General features: G+C 29.6%; 1 protein-coding gene across 1 annotated transcript; it reads left to right on the forward strand.

Moving 5' to 3' along the window:
• Positions 1-14,783: 14,783 nt before the first annotated feature.
• LOC124930345 (probable F-box protein At4g22030) lies at positions 14,784-16,121 on the forward strand. Its single transcript, XM_047470697.1, has one exon. The coding sequence runs from the start codon at positions 14,784-14,786 to the stop codon at positions 16,044-16,046; it is 1,263 nt and encodes a 420-aa protein (XP_047326653.1). The 3' UTR covers positions 16,047-16,121.
• The last annotated feature ends 2,393 nt before the right edge of the window (positions 16,122-18,514 follow it).

An 18,514-nucleotide genomic window follows, 5' to 3' on the forward strand; every position in this document is an offset into this window, starting at 1 on the left:
CTTGCTATCTGATAAATCGTGCACCACACACTGGGATTGATTGCAGAATCCCTTACGAGGTATGGTCTGGTAATGTCGTTGATTATTCTCATTTGAAAGTCTTTGGGTGCACATCTTACTATCATGTTAATGAAGGAAAGTTGGAACCAAGGGAAAAACAAGGTATTTTCATGGGCTATGGAGATGGAGTCAAGGGATATAGAATCTGGTCATCTTCTGAAGGTAGAGTAATCCTCAGTAGGGATGTCACCTTTAATGAGAAGTTTATACTTAACTCCTCTATCAAGCCATCACTTTCTGGAGAAAATAATAATACCGAGAAACAGGTGGAGCTTGAGGTGGCTCCAGTTCAAGGGACAACTAACATGACACACGATACTGATAAGCCATCTGAGGAAGTTTATCAATTTGGAGCACCTGAAAGTCAATTTGACATTGCAACACGACCTAGAAGGCAAATTAAAGCTCCTGACAGGTTAATTCATTCAATCGAGGGAAGAAAGATCTCAACTGGTCCTGGAAGTAGGACAATCAGTCCCTCTATAAATGATACTGAAGAAATGGTAAGTTATGCACTTCAGGTAGCTGAAGATGTCATACATAACGAGCCATCTTCTTACAATGAAGCTGTTAATGGTGCTGATTCTGCGCAATGGATTGCTGCCATGTGTGAGGAGATGGAATCACTTCACAAGAATAATACATGGGAGCTGGTTACTTTACCTAAGGGAAGAAGAGTCATTGGGTGTAAATGGATTTTCAAAAGGAAAGATGGAACCTCTAGTGCTGAAGGGACCAGATATAAAGCACGATTAGTTGCAAAGGGATTCAGTCAAAAGGAAGGCGTAGACTACAATGAGATATTCTCACCTGTAGTCCGACACACTTCTATCAGGGTACTACTAGCTATAGTAGCACATCAGGATCTGGAACTCGAGCAATTAGACGTGAAGACGGCTTTCTTGCATGGTGAGATTGAAGAGGATATACTGGTGAGTCAGCCTGAAGGATTTCTTGTTCCTGGTAAGGAAACACATGTTTGTAGTCTAAAGAAGTCTTTGTATGGACTTAAACAGTCTCCTCGACAGTGGTATAAGCGGTTTGACAATTTCATGATTGAACATGGTTACAATAGGAGTGCATATGATTGTTGTGTCTATCACAACAAAGTCAGTGATGGCTCTTTGATTTATTTACTCCTGTATGTAGACGACATGTTAATCGCAGCCAAGAAGATGTCGGAGATTCAAAAGCTGAAAGACCTTCTTAGTTCTGAGTTTGATATGAAAGATCTAGGTGGAGCACGAAAAATTCTGGGCATGGAAATAGTAAGAGATCGAGTTCAAAAGAAACTATTTCTTTCACAGAAGAGTTATATTTTGAGAATGTTGTCTCGTTTTGGGATGAGTACAGCAAAGGCTCTCAATACTCCTGCAGCTGTTACTGATCATTTGTCTGCATTCGCACCCCAGTCTGAAGCTGAGAAGTTATACATGTCTAATGTACCGTATGCTAGTGCGGTAGGTAGTTTAATGTATGCCATGGTATGCACTAGACCTGATATTGCCTATTCAGTTAGTGTTGTTAGCAGGTTTATGTCTCGACCTGGTAAGGAACACTGACAAGCGGTAAAGCGAATATTTCGCTATCTGAGAGGCACATCCGATGTTGGTCTCATTTATGGGAGTAATAACCAGTGTCTCGTAACTGGTTATTCTGACTCAGATTATGCTGCAGATATCGATGGTAGAAGATCAATGACTGGTTATGTTTACACCCTTGGTGACTCTGTTGTTAGTTGGAAGGCAACATTACAGTCGACGGTGACGTTGTCCACTACCGAGGCTGAGTATATGGCGCTAACTGAAGCAACCAAGGAAGGTATATGGTTGAAAGGATTAATCAGTGACCTTGGTATCCATCATGATCAGGCAATTGTTTTTTGTGATAGCTTAAGTGCTATTTGTTTGGCCAAAGATCAAGTGCATCATGATAGAACCAAACATATTGATGTTCGTTATCATTTTCTTCGTACTGAGAGGAGAATCAAAGTGAAGAAGATCAGCACACATCATAATCCTGCTGACATGTTCACGAAGCCGGTCCCACTTAGCAAATTCACTCATTGTTTGGATCTGCTAAATGTTGACAGTTGGAAGTAGTTTGATCAGGCTCTTCTTGTTGAGTGATACTAAGGCAAGGTGGAGATTTGTAACGATCTGCCTTTAGTATAGGAATTAATATCACATTTAATTCTACAGTTATGCAAAATTAAGTTAGTATTTACGTTTCTTGTTTTTAGCATTTTTTATAGGCGTAGTTTATTTCTTTTAGTAGTAATCTGTTTCATCTTTATCTTTGACAATTAGAAATCTCTCTTCATCTGTTTATTTCCACACTTCATTGTTCATCATTTTCTTGCATTCCGCACAACAACAATAAATTAATAAATTCAAACATATAAAATTAATAGTTTTCTTTTAGTTTCCATAGTTGATAGTTTCATTATAACCCTAACAAAATTTAAATAAAACACATAATATAATTTAATCCACTTCCTCCGGTAACGATCATCGATCATATGTGCTCGGAAGATTTGCTGGATGTGTTAAACGTTTAAGAGAAAAGAAAATAATTGTTTCAATATAGTAAAGGCATTTATACTAGAGTTACATTAGCACTATAAGGAAACTATAATATATTATAAAATATTTAGAAAAGAAAGAAAGTTGTTTATTCATTTTGCCATATATTTTTTTTAATTTAATTGGGACTGGAACCCACCATAATCTAAGGATTATTTTAATTTAGGTGGGCCTGGTGTCCATCCTTGTCCATGCGTGGCTCGGCCTCTGTACATCGCCAACCCGAGGCTCGCTCATCGTGAGAACACGAGGGTCCCAAAACATCGTCATTTTGGACCTCCTTCAATGTTCAGGTGCTAGACACTAAACGTCGTCAATTTGGTGTAGGATGGTTCCCTAACTCTTCTTCGCACAACAAACGAACCCATGCCATCATTTTAAAATCTTCAATTTTTCATCTAATATATCAAAATTAAATTCCAAAAGAAGTCAAATGACCATTGAACGATAATGATCAATCTTGTAAAGTTTCAAATATATTCTTTTCACTAGAAAAGTCGAATTTTCCCCTTAAACCCAATGAAAAATGGGATAAACCTAAATTCACCTAACGGCCCAACCTCGTGACTTAGGCTTCTATAAAGAGAATCCTAGGATGATTATCTAGGTTAAGAATTAAGAGTTAGAGTGAGAGAGACCGCGTTCAATTTTCACCATTGTTTAGTGAGCTTAAGCTTCATTTTTGGGGTTTGAAGATTATGTTAAACTTTGGGCTGTGAATAAGAATGGTAATGAATACCCAAAAGCATGAGACTTGTGGTTATTCTCTAAATGGGGTTTGGGTATTTCAAATTGAGTATTTTAAATCAAGTTCAGACTAAGAATGAAATATTCTGGTTCGAATTCAGGATGGGTAGTGGTTGATAACCGGCTCCAAAATCTATACACAATTTATACATAAAAAAATATCTCATATATATATATATATATATTAAAATTATCCTACACAATATCTAACAATTCCTTACTCTTTTATGTTTATTCTCTCTAATTTGTTATTTTTACAACCACCTCATTTCCTTTCAATTTCTCTCTCCCAAATTCTCTACCCAAATCATTTCTCAAATAAATTAATGAAATAAATAACACAAAGGCAAACAGACCCTAGCTAGGAATCATTGAGTAGGTTAAAGAGCAAGCTTGGGATAAGGGTTGGATCGCGGGTTAAGGTTTACGGTTCCAGTCTTGGATGCAGGCACGAATATAGGACTATAGGAGCGATACATGGACGCAAATCCAGGAGCGGGAATGAGTCAGATAGCAGGGCATGTTCCCGTCTTCTTCCTTAAGTAGTCAAAGTTTTGACAAGAATTAGGATTTCTCATCTTCCCTACAACTCCCTACAATATAGAGATTTAACCTAACTTAGTCGTAGACAATCATTCCAACAAAATGAGTTTCTTCACGCTCGTGGGCAAACCCAAAAGTTTGACCGGGAAAATGATAAAGAGGTATACAATACAACGCCATAATTAGTATTCTTTTTGTAACCAAACTCATTTATTGCATACACCAACCAAAATATATTTAATATGTTAAATTAAGCCATAAAAAAAATCAGACCGAAAATTTCAAAACAAAATATAACACATGTTCAATCAATGGGGATTGACTTGGGATTAATCCCAAATCAATCCTAATATATAATGACTTTTCTATTTTACAGTGAATCAACGAAAGTAGATGCTATGAACGACTTTTAAATTATATTAGAACATCAACCAACACCTAAATTTCAATCACAAAGAAAAACCAAGCTTTATTCAATAAAACAAAAACTTCAAACTTTTGAGAACTAAAGTCGATTTATAAACAAATCGACACTTTCAATAAATAAGAATGTATTATATTCTACCATCTACATATCACAATTCTAGACAACTAGCAATCACTACGAGCCTCACACACTCAAAAATAATAATGGTGAACCTTCGATGAAGGATTTTATAGAGATTCTGTTGTGTTTTGGGCTCATATTTTATTAGAGTTTATATATTGTAATGAGTTTTAAGTCTTTATTGGACTTAGGAGTATTTATTTAGTCTTTTTAATTTTTTATGTACTCCTATAAATAAAAACAATGTTCGCTCAACCTTGTTATATCTCGTGTTTTTTATTATTCTTTACCACTCTATCTTTATATCTTCTTATATCTTATGTTTAGATTAGATTTTTTCTCAATAAGTGGTATCAGAGCATGTTTTGAGAATATTTATCCTAATCTATTTATAAAGATATATATGATAGAAACTCTAATCGTCATTGAAGAAGTTGTTGGATATTTGTGCTTTTGTTGAAGATTGTTGGTTGTTTGAGAAAACGACATTGGTTGCAGAAGAATTAGCCGTTGTGAAGATTTGAGTCGAAATTTTCAGTTGCTATAATAAGACCACTTCCTCCACTTTTTATAGCAGAATGAGGACACCTCAATAGACTTTTTCCAATAAGACAACCCTGCACCTATTTAATACAAAAGGACTCACAACCTTCTGAACTTCTGGGCTTCTATCTTCTAGACTTCTTAAACGGAATGTAATTTTTTTCATAGTTGGGAGCCCAATCAAATAACCCAACACTGAGAACTCCTTTCACATGCGACCGAGTTTTTCTTAGTCGCGACCAATTTTTTTGGCCTTTATTTTTTGTTTCCATTTTTGTTGGTGATGTGTAGGGTTATGGTTTATTTCATGTTTTCTTGGTTTTGTTTATTTTGTTTTATTTTTTAAAAGTATGTGATTATTTTATCCTAAGTAGTTATTAAAACTAAAATATAAAAGCATAAAAACTCAAACAAAACAAAGTATAGAACCTTAAAATATTAAAATTTCTCTAAAAGTTTGCCTACACTATGATCAAACATCATTTTATTATAACACTTTCTTAGAACATTTTGATTTTTTTTACACTCTCTATAGGGACTTTACGAAAAATGTTAAGATGTAATATTTGCCTAACCTCATTTCTTTTGTAGGGTTTATTTGATACTTGTATATTTTACTTTTTTACTTTTATACTTGTTTATATTTTGTACACAAAAACAAAAGTTTCACACAAGTGTAGATAAATCCCCTTAACTTTAGATTCAATAAAAAATGGAAGCACTAAAAAATAAACCTTAAAATTATATTTTAAAAGACAAAAATTGATTTAGTAGAAATCTACAGGGCGTTGTAGGATATAGTTGCCTTTGACCCTTTCCCACACGTAATCAAGCGTCGAACTCATAAGAATCTCTAATGGTGAGGTTTTAATCGGAAAAATCTAAAAAGACCAATGACAACTTCAATTAAAATATCAATCTCTCTTAGATGCAACGAGAATGTAAAGTATGGAGTTGCATATAAAGTCTTATTTTTAACGCTTAATTTTTAATATAACGTAAAAATTAATTCACCTCACAAAATTAAAACAAGAAGCATGTATATATACAAATCTTGTAAACTTTCATAACCAAACTTGACATTAATTTTTATCGCGCACAAATCTGTTTTTGTTTATTCACGAAACACAAAACTTCATCAAAACCATTCATTCTAATTAATAATAACTAGGGAAGAGACTCACATGTGAATAAGATAAGCTTGAGGCAAATCATGCTAGGGTTGGTGAATAACTAATAAGCATGAGGCAAATCATGCTTCTAGGTTGGTGAATAAATGATAAGCATGAGGCAAAATCATGTTTCTTGGTGGCATAGAAAATATTATTTTCTCTGAAATATAAAGATTATGATCCATATGGGTTTTAACTTTTTCTATTACATAATCACACATACTTTATATTTATCAAAACTCTTTACAAAAACTGAAACAAATAAGAAAAAACTCCGTCAAATAAAAACAAATTAAAGTTAAAACATTGTTATGGACTTGAGGAGCAGAACATGAGATAAAATATATTTTAATTTTCATGCTTACAACAACTATAATTGGGATATGATAACATAGAAAAATAATGTCTTAAATTCAATACTATATGGAAACCAACTTTAAAACTTTATAATTTCGTAAGAATGATTCCCAATGTTATTAATCACCATAACCACCTTTATCATCATGATTATCCCGATTTCTCCTTCTCCTTGAAACTCTAGATAAATGCTTCAAGAATGTATGTATGCTTCAAATTAGTTAAGTATAAACCACACATTATATTTCTTATAGAAGACAACTTAAATTTTTAGAAGAAATAAAACCTGCAAAATTAATTGAAGAAGAATACAAAACAAATCATTTAATTTATTTGAGTTACGAACTAAATCAAATAGAAACCTAAATGTAGGAAGCAACTTTAGGGATGATAATACAAAAATATAAAAAACATGTTCAATACGAAACCTAGGTTAGTAATTGAGAAAAGATTCAAAAATATGAAGCCGCAAGTGATAATGGATAATAGACGCATTCAAATGACCTGAGCCTTATGAAGTCGTCGGTGTGTACAAGCTCAGCAGCTATCGCCTCCTCCTTCTTCAGATAGAGCCTCCTTCAGCTAGCAACAAATCTTTCTATAGTTCCAACGTCAACGAAATTGCGAGAACGTTTAGTTTGACCTCAAAATCTTGAAGTCGCCTGTGTGTACGAGTAGAAGCCGGTATCGCCTCCTCCTCTTTTAACTCTCAGCTGCTAACAATGCTTTTCTTTTTAGCGTCAACTAGAGTTAAGATTTTATTTTATTAAGTTTAATTTTAAAAATATTAGATATTAATAATTTAGCACCGGGATAATAAATCAGTTGCTATACATGTTTACTTAAACATTATTTTATTTGTTAATTAATACATTCAAGATTTTATCTGACTAGTAGCGACAACAATGCAAAACCGTCGTTAAAAGTTGTCGCTATAATATTTCTTTACTAGTGTTTTAAATAATAAAATTTTAGAATAAAATATGTTTTAATTTAGAAACTAATATGATGCATATTGATGACCCACATCAATTAATGCTTTTTATTTAAGAATCAAACCGTGACATATGATTTTTTAAGCACTGACAACTAATTATATTTACAACAAATTTCATTTCATAGATTAGTTTCTAAATTTGTGGTTGAAGGTTTAATTTTTCTTCTTTAATTATTTAATGTTGGAACTTATTTATAAATTAATAGTAAATTATCATTTTAATAATTGAAATCGTAAAATTTGATCTTTAATTACCGACCAATTTATGTTCACAATTAATTTCATATCTTAGTTTTTAAGTGTGTAGTTGAAGGTTCAATTTTTCTTCTTCATTTATTATTAGTCAATATTTCTTCTTTATTTATTTAATGATGCAACTTATTTATAAATTAATTGCAAATTGCATATCTTTTTAATTAGTAGTAAATTATGTTAAAATAAACAAACAATTATTTTTTTTTCTAATGTACGTGCAACAAGTTTGTGAACCTAGTTGCAATGATAATTTTGCAATTGTATTTAATCTTTTAGTTGTAAATTTCGGTATCATTGTCATCTATTCTTTAGAGGTTGTTTTAGGTTGGCTTTTATTCAGATTTTTTAAATAAAAAATTATTTTATTAAAAGTAGCTTGTTTGAATTTTTAATTAATTGAATTATTATAATATATTTTTATTTAAATTTTATAAAAATAATGTAAGAATAATAAATTATGAAAACAAAATGTGATAATCATGTTTTTAGTTAATAAATAAATAATAAAAAACATAAAATTAGCTTTTGAGAGCGTACATTCTTACAATTTTGTTTTTGTATTCTATTACACATCATATTAATGAACCGTGACAATCCATTTCAATGAAAACAATAATATTTTTAATAATATAAATTTATTCAAACTGCTCCTTTAACAGAATAGCCAGACGTCTCTTATATTTGAAAGTCAAAATGGACTAGCTAGATTTATAATTTTATACAATAATAAATATTTAGTTAAATAAAAGTCTGTAAACTTGGTCAAAATGTAAATAAATAGATTTCAGAAGAAGAGAGGATTCAACAGGAAGATTATGAAAATGAAGGTGACGTTAGAGTTAGAGTCTTCATTAATGACAGACGAACAAGAAGAATTTGAATTAAAACTCTTTGAAAATGTACAAATGATATTCAATCTCTTATTGCGTATTATTTGATCCATTCCTTAATTGTATAGTACTAGATTTAGTAGTATTTGTGAGTTAAACTTTTTCAACAATTGAAAAGATTATGATTCTTATCATGAACTTGTTTTATTGAGGATTATGGACGAAAGATGATTATATAAAAATTGAGAGATGGATGAGATTTATTATGACACGAGGCCTAGTTTCAAGGTCAATCTATATGTCTATAAGGAGAGTTACAAAACAAATTTAAAAAAGACTGCAAACATTCGGGAGTATAAGAGATATTCATAATGAACCATTATTTAAGATTTTATAGAAGAACGAAGACACGCGTTCTTGCACATGTACAATCTTTCGACATTTGTGACGGAAGGCGCGATATTCAAAACTGGAAAATAGTAAAAGACGGAAATTCAAATAAATGAAAATGAGAATTTGAATAAATAAATTAAATGTAATTTAATCAAAATAAATATAAATTCATATCAAATTCAAATATGAATTTTTGATAAAATTTAATGTTAATAGATAAAATCAAATGACAATGGATCAGATTGAATACTAAGATTCTAGAAATGTCAAGAGTCTAAGAATGACAATCGTTTGATTTGATAAATCAATTTATTGTATACCCTCTAATGTTGGAACTTTTCATATATCTCTTCTTCACTCATTTCTTATTTTTCTACATTTCGAAAGTTTTTTTTTTCTTGAGTGTTTTTCGAGTTTTCACTTAACTGAGTGTTCATTGAGTTTTTCACTCAACCGAGTGTTCTTCGAATTTTTGACTCGTCGTATTTCTGTTGAAAGTCGGTGATCAATTCAGATACTTAATCAAATTCGTTGAGTGGTGATTTTAGTGCTGAGTCACTATTAAATTCGCTGTATCCTGAGAGACATTCATCTATGATAAGCTCTAACACAAGAGGAGATTGTGAAACTGTTTTAAAGGAAATGTGTTAAGCACATGTCTCAAATCAATATTGTATTATGGTGATTTCGTTCTTTGTATATTCTAGTTTATTTAATTTATTTATAACATAATTTATATGTATATATATTTCTGTTATTTCAAGACAAAATTACTAACCACGGACAAATTATTAACTGAAACAATGTCTAATAGTTCAAAAACACTGCTTTATCTTTTGATTTACGTACCTTAAGAGACTAATGACAAAAGATAAAATGAGCATGTTCTTGGTGTACCAGATGCACAACAAAGATTGAGACAATTTTCCATCTTATTAGAAGTTTCTCATTCACAATCAATATATGGAGAAAGTTTACACCAACTAAGGAGATTGGTTAACTTTTCAGAAGAATGACACCTGATTTAAAAATGAATAAATAGAAAATATTTAAATAATATATTTATAGTTAACGTTTCTTAAGAAGAATTATCTTAAGGGTTAGACGGAGAAATGAATAAATTTGGTAAGGTATTCGAACCAATACACGACATTAGTTAGTTTCAATTTGTGTATTGCTCAATTCTAATATGTTGAGACAATTGTTTGTGTTGTCCAGCGAAAACAATTATTTTATTTTCTTACTTTGAGACATCTTAATGAAAAGATTATAAGTCACTTTTCTCAAAATAATAATAATATAAGATTTCTTCAAATAAATTAAATTGAAAATGGTATAAGAATTTTACTGTTTAAGATTTTTTTGATAAGTCTTCTAGTAAACTATTAAAAATTTAACCAGAATAAAACTATAGAAACACAATAACATTTCGATTTTAATGGATGTGTTTTATGTAAGTTGAATTGTTGTCTCAAATTCATCAACCTAAAACTTAATCATCTCCATACTCTTTAATTTCTTATTTTTTTGTGAATTTTTTATTTTTAATATATTATTCTTAAATTTATTGTATTTAAACTATTTTATTTCTTGTAATATACAAACATATCAAAATAATAATAAATACATGCCCTAAATCGTTGACTATATTGGTTATAAAATAATAATAAAAATGTATATTATAAAAAAGAGAACCATATAAATGTTGGAAATTATTGTTGGAGCCGGTTAGAGAGTAAATAATTAAATTTAATAATCTTTTCTCGAATAAAATATTTTAAATTTGATATTATTATAATATATTTTACATTTCTTCTCAAATACTAGTATTTCTTTTTATGATTCACTTATATTTTAAATATAATTTTAAGAGTATTAATACATTTGATTCTCACCATTATGTCTTGTTTTCCTTTTTTTTTTATATATATATATATATTCTTTATACTTTTAGCATGCTCTTTGGTTATGGTTTTTGTTTTTTTAGACTTTCTTTCTCATTTTGACTTTGTTTTTGTTTTTGTTTTTTGTGATAAGTCTTCATATTTAATTATTTAGATTGTCTCAACTACTTTGTTTTCAATCTATCATAAAACAATATTAGATTTAAGTAACTTGTACCGACTTATGCAAAATATTAAGATATTAACCAAAATAAAACTATAAAAAAAATATGAAGATATCAACCAAAATAAAATTATAAAAATATATATTTCTTTTCAATTGATATATCCGTCACCTACCGAGAAAGAGGAAACATATGTATTATAAATAAAAGTGAAACCCATTAATACAAAGAAAAAATAGATATGGAGTAATATATATTAATATATATATATATATATATATATATATATATGAGTAATGATGTTACAAAATATTCAAAATTGGGTATGAAATTGGGTATGAGATTGAGAATAATGGATAATGATGATTAATTAATACTCATTGTTGTTTGAGAAAATATGTAAATTAAATACACATAATTTTAGGAGAATTTTATGTTTAAAAAAAACATATATTTATTATATTTGAATAATAGTTATAATAACATTTTCAATGTTTAACCTATTAAATTAGTTCAATTAACTAAAGTTGTATTTAAAAAAATAAAAATTTAGGTTAATGTTTTTAATTGAAATGAGAGTAGTCATTATATAGAGTCTTACTTGCTTCTTCTATTCAAATAAAATAATATATCATATGAATAATTATTTTTGTATTTTATTTAAAGATATTATTTGCCTTTTTTTTTATTTAACTAAGTTATATGATATAATATATTTGACATCTTTGTAATTAATTCATTATATATTTGTCATTAGTTTGACATATAGTTTTTATTTGGACCATATATAATTAATATTTTTTTATTATAATTTTATTATTTGTTAGAACATTTTAATTTTAAATGATTGAATTTCTATATATATAATTAAAAATAAAGTATAATGTTTAATTTGAAAGATTGAATAATATATAGCTTAATATAAAATTTAATTATATAATTATTTAAATAATATAATAATACAATCACACGAATAAAGGTAAATTTAGTATATTATAGTTAAATTAAATTTGTATCACATATTTTAATATTTATTTCAAAATTTTTAAAATTATAAATTAATCATTATCATGTTTCACAATTATCTCTTTCCATAAAAATAAAAACAACTTTCGAAATTTATTGTAATTGTTATATTGTGGAGTTATACAACATAATTGTGAATTTCAAAATTGCTTTTAAAATAAAAAAAATTGTACAAGTATAAGTTATATTATGGTATAAATTGTAAAAATCTAAATAATATATATAGATTATTGTTGTTAACTTTATAGGATAAAAAATGATACTAAGTTATATATAATTTATAATTTTATGTTTACTATATAATAGAAAATGCAGTATTAACATGAAAATATTTTTTTTATTAATTAACTTCTTTTACTGTAATTTCCTTATATTTTTAGTTAAATTTAATTGATTATCGAATATTATTTTTAAATAATTAATTAGATTTTGACTAAATATATATAAATGTGGATTGTAATAAATATTTTTGTAATTGATTTTAACTAATTTGAATATAATAAATTGCATTATTAGTTAGTATTTATAATTATATTTATTATTTATTTTTAATTTCTATTCATTATTATTTAGAGTAACTATATAAGGAAATTTGACGTGACGACCCTAAAAAGGGAGTTAAATGCGCTGGTCAAAATATAACAATTTCAAAATATTTTGACAAAATTATCTCCGTCGCGTAACTCAAAATGCAGGATTGTTTCGCGAAAGAAAAGTCTGTAAAAAGTCCAGAATGATCGTACCCTTCGCGTGACGATCGTGCCATTTGCTTGACGATTGTGCCCTTCGCGTTACGTGACAGACAGGTTTTCCTTTCGCGTGACGATTTCGCATTACGCGACGAAATAGTTTTGCCAAAATATTTTAAAATGATCATTTACGCAATTAAATTTATGCGCTGCATTTAAAATTATTTTTAGGGTCATTTTGCAAATTTCCACCATAGCATACATAACATGAATTTGAGGCCAACAAAGTGAATTATCTCCCCTCCCTTCAACTTATTTTTTTTCTTTTCTTACTGGTTAATATTTGTAATTTTTAAATTTTCATAAATCATAAATTTAAAATTTAAACTTTAAATTCTAAACACCTTAAAACTCTAAATCTTAAAATCCTAAAATTCTAAGAAAAAGAAAAGAAATTAACTTTTCGCGTTATATATGTCATTATTCATAGAATTTAGGGTTTACGATTTATGATTTTATGATTTATAGTTTATGTTTTAAAATTTAGAATTTAAGATTTAGGATTAAGAAATATAAAAAAATATTAATAAATTAGGCTAAAAAAATAAAAATAAATAAATAATAAGAGATAAGAGAAATAATAAGTTATACAACTTATACTTAACTTTTTTTTATGAAAAAGCTTAAACCTAACATTTTACTATTAATTAATTGTACTGTCACAAGTATTGTCACAAATCCAAATGTTATGGATGCAAGTTACTTTATTACCCTATATCGTTGAACAACGACTCCAATTTTATAAAAATATCAATTGTTTAAATAAATGAAAATTTATTCAAACCATTGTTTAAATAATTGAAAATTTATTCAAACCGTTTCAGTTACAAAAAAGTTGGACCTAATCTTATCTGTAGGTTTAAAAAAGAATGTTGAAAGTCAAAAGATAGCCATCAATAACAAATAGTTAGTGAGACAAAAGGCCATAAACTTTCTCAAAATGAAAATTAAATCTCTAATTTTGTAAAATATAAAAATTAGTCCAAATTCTTATTTTAGTAACGTGATTCGGGGTTTATTTATCAGAAACATTAGTACGACATCCCATCAGAATATTTTTGGTAAAAATTTAAACTCAAACACTTTATCTCTTAATTAAATAAGACACCTTAAACTATCATAATGACTAATAACATACATAATAATAATAATAATGTTTGCTAAGTAACTAGATTATTATCTAATTTATAAATTTATATTTTACCTAAATTCTTATAACTTCTAATCAAGCCAGGTTAGATTAAGTTATTTAAATAACAATAACTCAAAAATATCATATTATTCCCATCTATTTCATTTAATCATTTAATTCATCACTTAAAATACTAAAATATCTTTATTTTATTTTTTTTATCATTATATATTAATATTCTTTAAGTATTTTTTTAACAAAAAAATTCAACTACATAAAAAATAATCATCCATCATTATTTTCTATATTATCTGATTATTTGAATAATCTAGATCCGTACGAGGCCTTAATTAAAATGTTAACTAATTTAGAAATAAATTTAAAATTTTATCGTGGATTTCTGATTAATACCTAAACCTTGAAATAAATAACCAAGTATCGAAATAAAGTTATAAGTGCCTAACGAGCTAGATGAATAAGAGAGAACCAAATATATGTTTTATGAAAAAGTTTAAGGTCTAATTAATCAATTATGAAAAAAATAAGGACTTTTTTTGGTCAATAATATGTGCATGAAATAGTCTTAGGCAAAATGGGTGGGCAACTATGCATAAAAAAAATTATGGACCAATTCCACTATTGAACAAATCTAGTCTTCTCTTTGTCTATATCATGTCTAGTATATAATAAATACACACATCCTTCATATTTTCTTATATTCGTTTCAAACCAACTTTTCTTATATACAAGATCCAAATCCTTAAACCTAACATAAAATCATGGCCGCTCTTCAAGCTTCAAGCTTAAATATGCCATATTCCTCGACATCTTCATCTTTTTCTCGTCGGAGACATATCACCAAATCCATCATTAACCTTCCAAAAAAGCTAACCATCAATGCTCTCTTGGTCGATGAATTGCAGCAAAGAAGCAATGGTAGTGGTAGTAATAATATTTACAGAAACGTTAGATCAAACGTCCCATACACCTCACTTACACCTTCCCCCAAACAGGGTATTAAGTCTCCAACCACCATCCCAAAGCTCTACGCCATCTTGGAAGCCATCGCCGACAGGATAGAGATGCATAGGAACATCAAGGAACAACGAGAGAACTGGAACAGTCTTTTGTTAAATTCTGTTAACGCCATAACCCTAACGGCCGCAACCATCTCCGCAATCGCCGCGGCCGGAGGGTCCCATGTGGTCGCTCTCAGCTCGTGCTCGAGTCTCTTATACTTGGCGGCGACTGGATTGATGATTATCGTCAACAAGATCCAACCATCTCAGTTGGCGGAGGAACAAAGGAACGCGGGGAGGTTGTTCCAGAAACTTCTACGTGAAATCCAGACGAAACTGTCTATTGGGAATCCTGAGTCCAACGATGTGAGAGAAGCCATGGATAAAGTTCTTGCGCTCGACAGAGCCTATCCGCTTCCCTTACTCGGAAAAATGCTAGAAAAGTTTCCGAAGGAAGTGGAGCCAGCCAAGTGGTGGCCGGAGAAGAGAATTAGACGGCAAGAAAGTATGTCTCCGACGGAAGCAAGAGGCGGCGGCAACGGATGGGACGAAGAGCTGGAGGAGAGGATGAAAGGGATAGTGGGTGTGTTGAGAACGAGAGATAAGGAAGATTACTTGAGACTCGGGGGGAAAGCATTGAAGTTAAACAAGATGTTAGGAATAGCCGGTCCTGTTTTAACGACCGTGGCAGCTGTGGGCTCTGCTTTGATGGGGCCGAGCCACTCCGGTTTGGCGACTGTGGTCGGAGTTGCTGCCGGAGCTATGGCGGCGGTGATAAACGCGGTGGAGCACGGCGGGCAAGTGGGAATGGTGTTCGAGATGTACAGAAGCAATGCAGGGTTCTTCAGTTTGATGGAAGAATGGATAGAGGGGAATTTGGAGGAGAAGAGAGGGATCAATGGGAAGGTTATGGAAATGAAGGTGGCTTTGGAGTTGGGGAGGAGCTTATCAGAGCTCAGGGATCTTACTGATTCCTCATTAATGGCAGATCAAGAAGAAGAATTCGGAAGCAAACTCTTTTGAGTTCTACAAATGAAATTTATTCTTTTATTCATATTACTTTTTCATTCATTAATTGTATAGAAAGTGGGCTTAACATTTGAGACTATTTTCAACAATGTGAAAAGATTATGGTTCTTATTGTGAATTTACTCTCAAAATGTCAGGTACAAAGTTATAACCAATATTTTAGCTTCATATATATAAACTTGACATCACTCAGGAATTTAAATGAGATCAATAGTCAAACTTCACCCAATAACACGTTTAACAAGATACACTTTTTACTAGTATGATTAGGAGCAATAGTGAACGAAATTAGCGATAGTCTACATTATCTATCCGGTATGGATAGGTGGAATAAAGTAATTAATAAAATAAACAAAGAAGTCCCTAAAGTTATGAGATAATATAAAACGAGAAACATAAAACGATAATAATAGAACATTAATAATTCTTTACACTCATCCTTCAAGATGAAAATATATTGTAAATAAATCTTGGAACGTAGATCATCAAATTAAATACCATCCAAAACATTAGTAAAAATGTCTGCAACTTGATTCATTATTGAGATATATCGATGATATATAAAGTCAGTTTTTTTATTAGTCACAAACTACGTGGCAATCGATGCCAATGTGTTTTGTATGCTAAGTGAAGATGGGGTTTTAAGTGATATTAACTGTAACTTGGTTGTCGCACCAAAGATGAATGATAATTTGAAGTTTGACTCCCATATCCGAGAGTAAGTACGATATCGAAGCAATTCACAAATATTTGATGCGAGGTTGCGATACTCCGCTTCAGCAGAAGTTCGAGATACTGTGATTTGCTTCTTTATTTCTAAGATATAGTTACAGTCCCTAATTTAATGCAATATCCTATAAGCGATCGTCGGCTATCCAAACACTTTGCCAAGTCAATATCTGAAAAGGCTTCAAGTACAACAATATTAGAAAAATAATACAAACTTCCAAGGGAATGTGTGTCTTTAAGGTATCTAACAATTTGTAATCCAACATCTCAATGAACATTAGTTGGTTTGTGCAATACATATTGACTTAGTTTTGAATCGAGAATACAATGTTCGAATGTGTAAAATTGAAGTAAATTAATCAGCCAATGAGTCTACGGAATGATTCTAGTTCAACAAAATACTTTGTGAATATGGTTCAAATTTGATGCCTTTAAGTATCGGGGATTTAGCCGACTTTGTTTTAATGAGTTCAACATCGACAATAATGTTAAAAATGTATTTTCTTTGATTGACAAAAAAACATGTGAAGGTTTTGCCAATTTCAAGACTAGAGAAATACTTTGCTTCCTTTAATTAGTCTTTAATATCAAATTTAGAATGAATAAATGCTTTAGTTTTAAAGATCTCATCAAGGTTGTTACAAGTTAGTAAAGCATCGTCAACATAAATCAATATCAATGTAATAACATAGTTTATTTGTTTTGTTGATGAACAAATAGTGATCATAAGATGAGTGAATAAAATCAAAACTAGTAAGATTATTTAAAAATTCTATATTTCACTCCCTACAAGTCTATTTGAAGCCATAAAGACTTTTTTTAATTTGAAAACCTAATTTGGTTCACTTCAACATAACCATTTAGTTGTTGCATATAAATGTATTTTAACAAATGACCATGGAGAAAAGCATTGTACACATCAATCTAATAAAAAAAAATCATTTTTAGCAGCACTTAATGCAATTAAAAGTTGTACAGTCACAAAATTTTCCACCAGAGCAAAACATTGATGAAAATCATTGCCGATTATATATTTGACAACTCAATTTTAAATTTGTCGATCTTACAACCCATATTTAATTTGGTTCTATAAACCTATTTGCTGCCAATAGTCTTTTTGCCATGTGGAAAAGTGATAATTTCCCAACTTTATTGGCTAAGGAATCAAAATTAATGAACACGATGCTCAAATTTTAACATGCATAGCTTTGATCCAATAAGTATTGAAAGATGCTTCTTTGTATCTTTGTGGTTAACACACATTTAAAATGTTAGATAGAGAACATTTTTAAATAGTATCCCACAATTAGAAATAAAAGAAAATGTAGGTGACAACATATATTTTTGTTTTGTTTAGCTATGTTATGATAAATCATGTAGTCATCAAATTAATAAGGTTTATTTAGAGATTTTGTTCCTTTTCTAGAAATAAAACTAGCTAGATGAACATGTTCTTGAATAAGAAAATTAATATTAGGAACATTAAATTGAGCTTCGTAAAGGCATTATGTTGGTTTTCATTAGAAATATTAGACTCATGACCAGAATCATTGAACTCATCACAAACATCAAACTCATCATAATAAAGGTTAAGATAAAGTGAATTCTCATTATTATTAAATAATTATCTTAATAAAGCCAAGTTATCTCATGGTTTTAAAAATCTAGATTGAGCAATATAAAGATATTCTAAAAAATATATATCTCTAGAAGTTACAAATTTTGTATGGTCC

Source organism: Impatiens glandulifera, chromosome 3, assembly GCF_907164915.1.
Source record: "Impatiens glandulifera chromosome 3, dImpGla2.1, whole genome shotgun sequence".
Classification (NCBI taxonomy): Eukaryota; Viridiplantae; Streptophyta; class Magnoliopsida; order Ericales; family Balsaminaceae; genus Impatiens; species Impatiens glandulifera.

Bases quoted from the DNA above. Each gene is read 5' to 3' on its own strand.
- LOC124930345 (XM_047470697.1), top strand. From the start codon at position 14,784: ATGGCCGCTCTTCAAGCTTCAAGCTTAAATATGCCATATTCCTCGACA.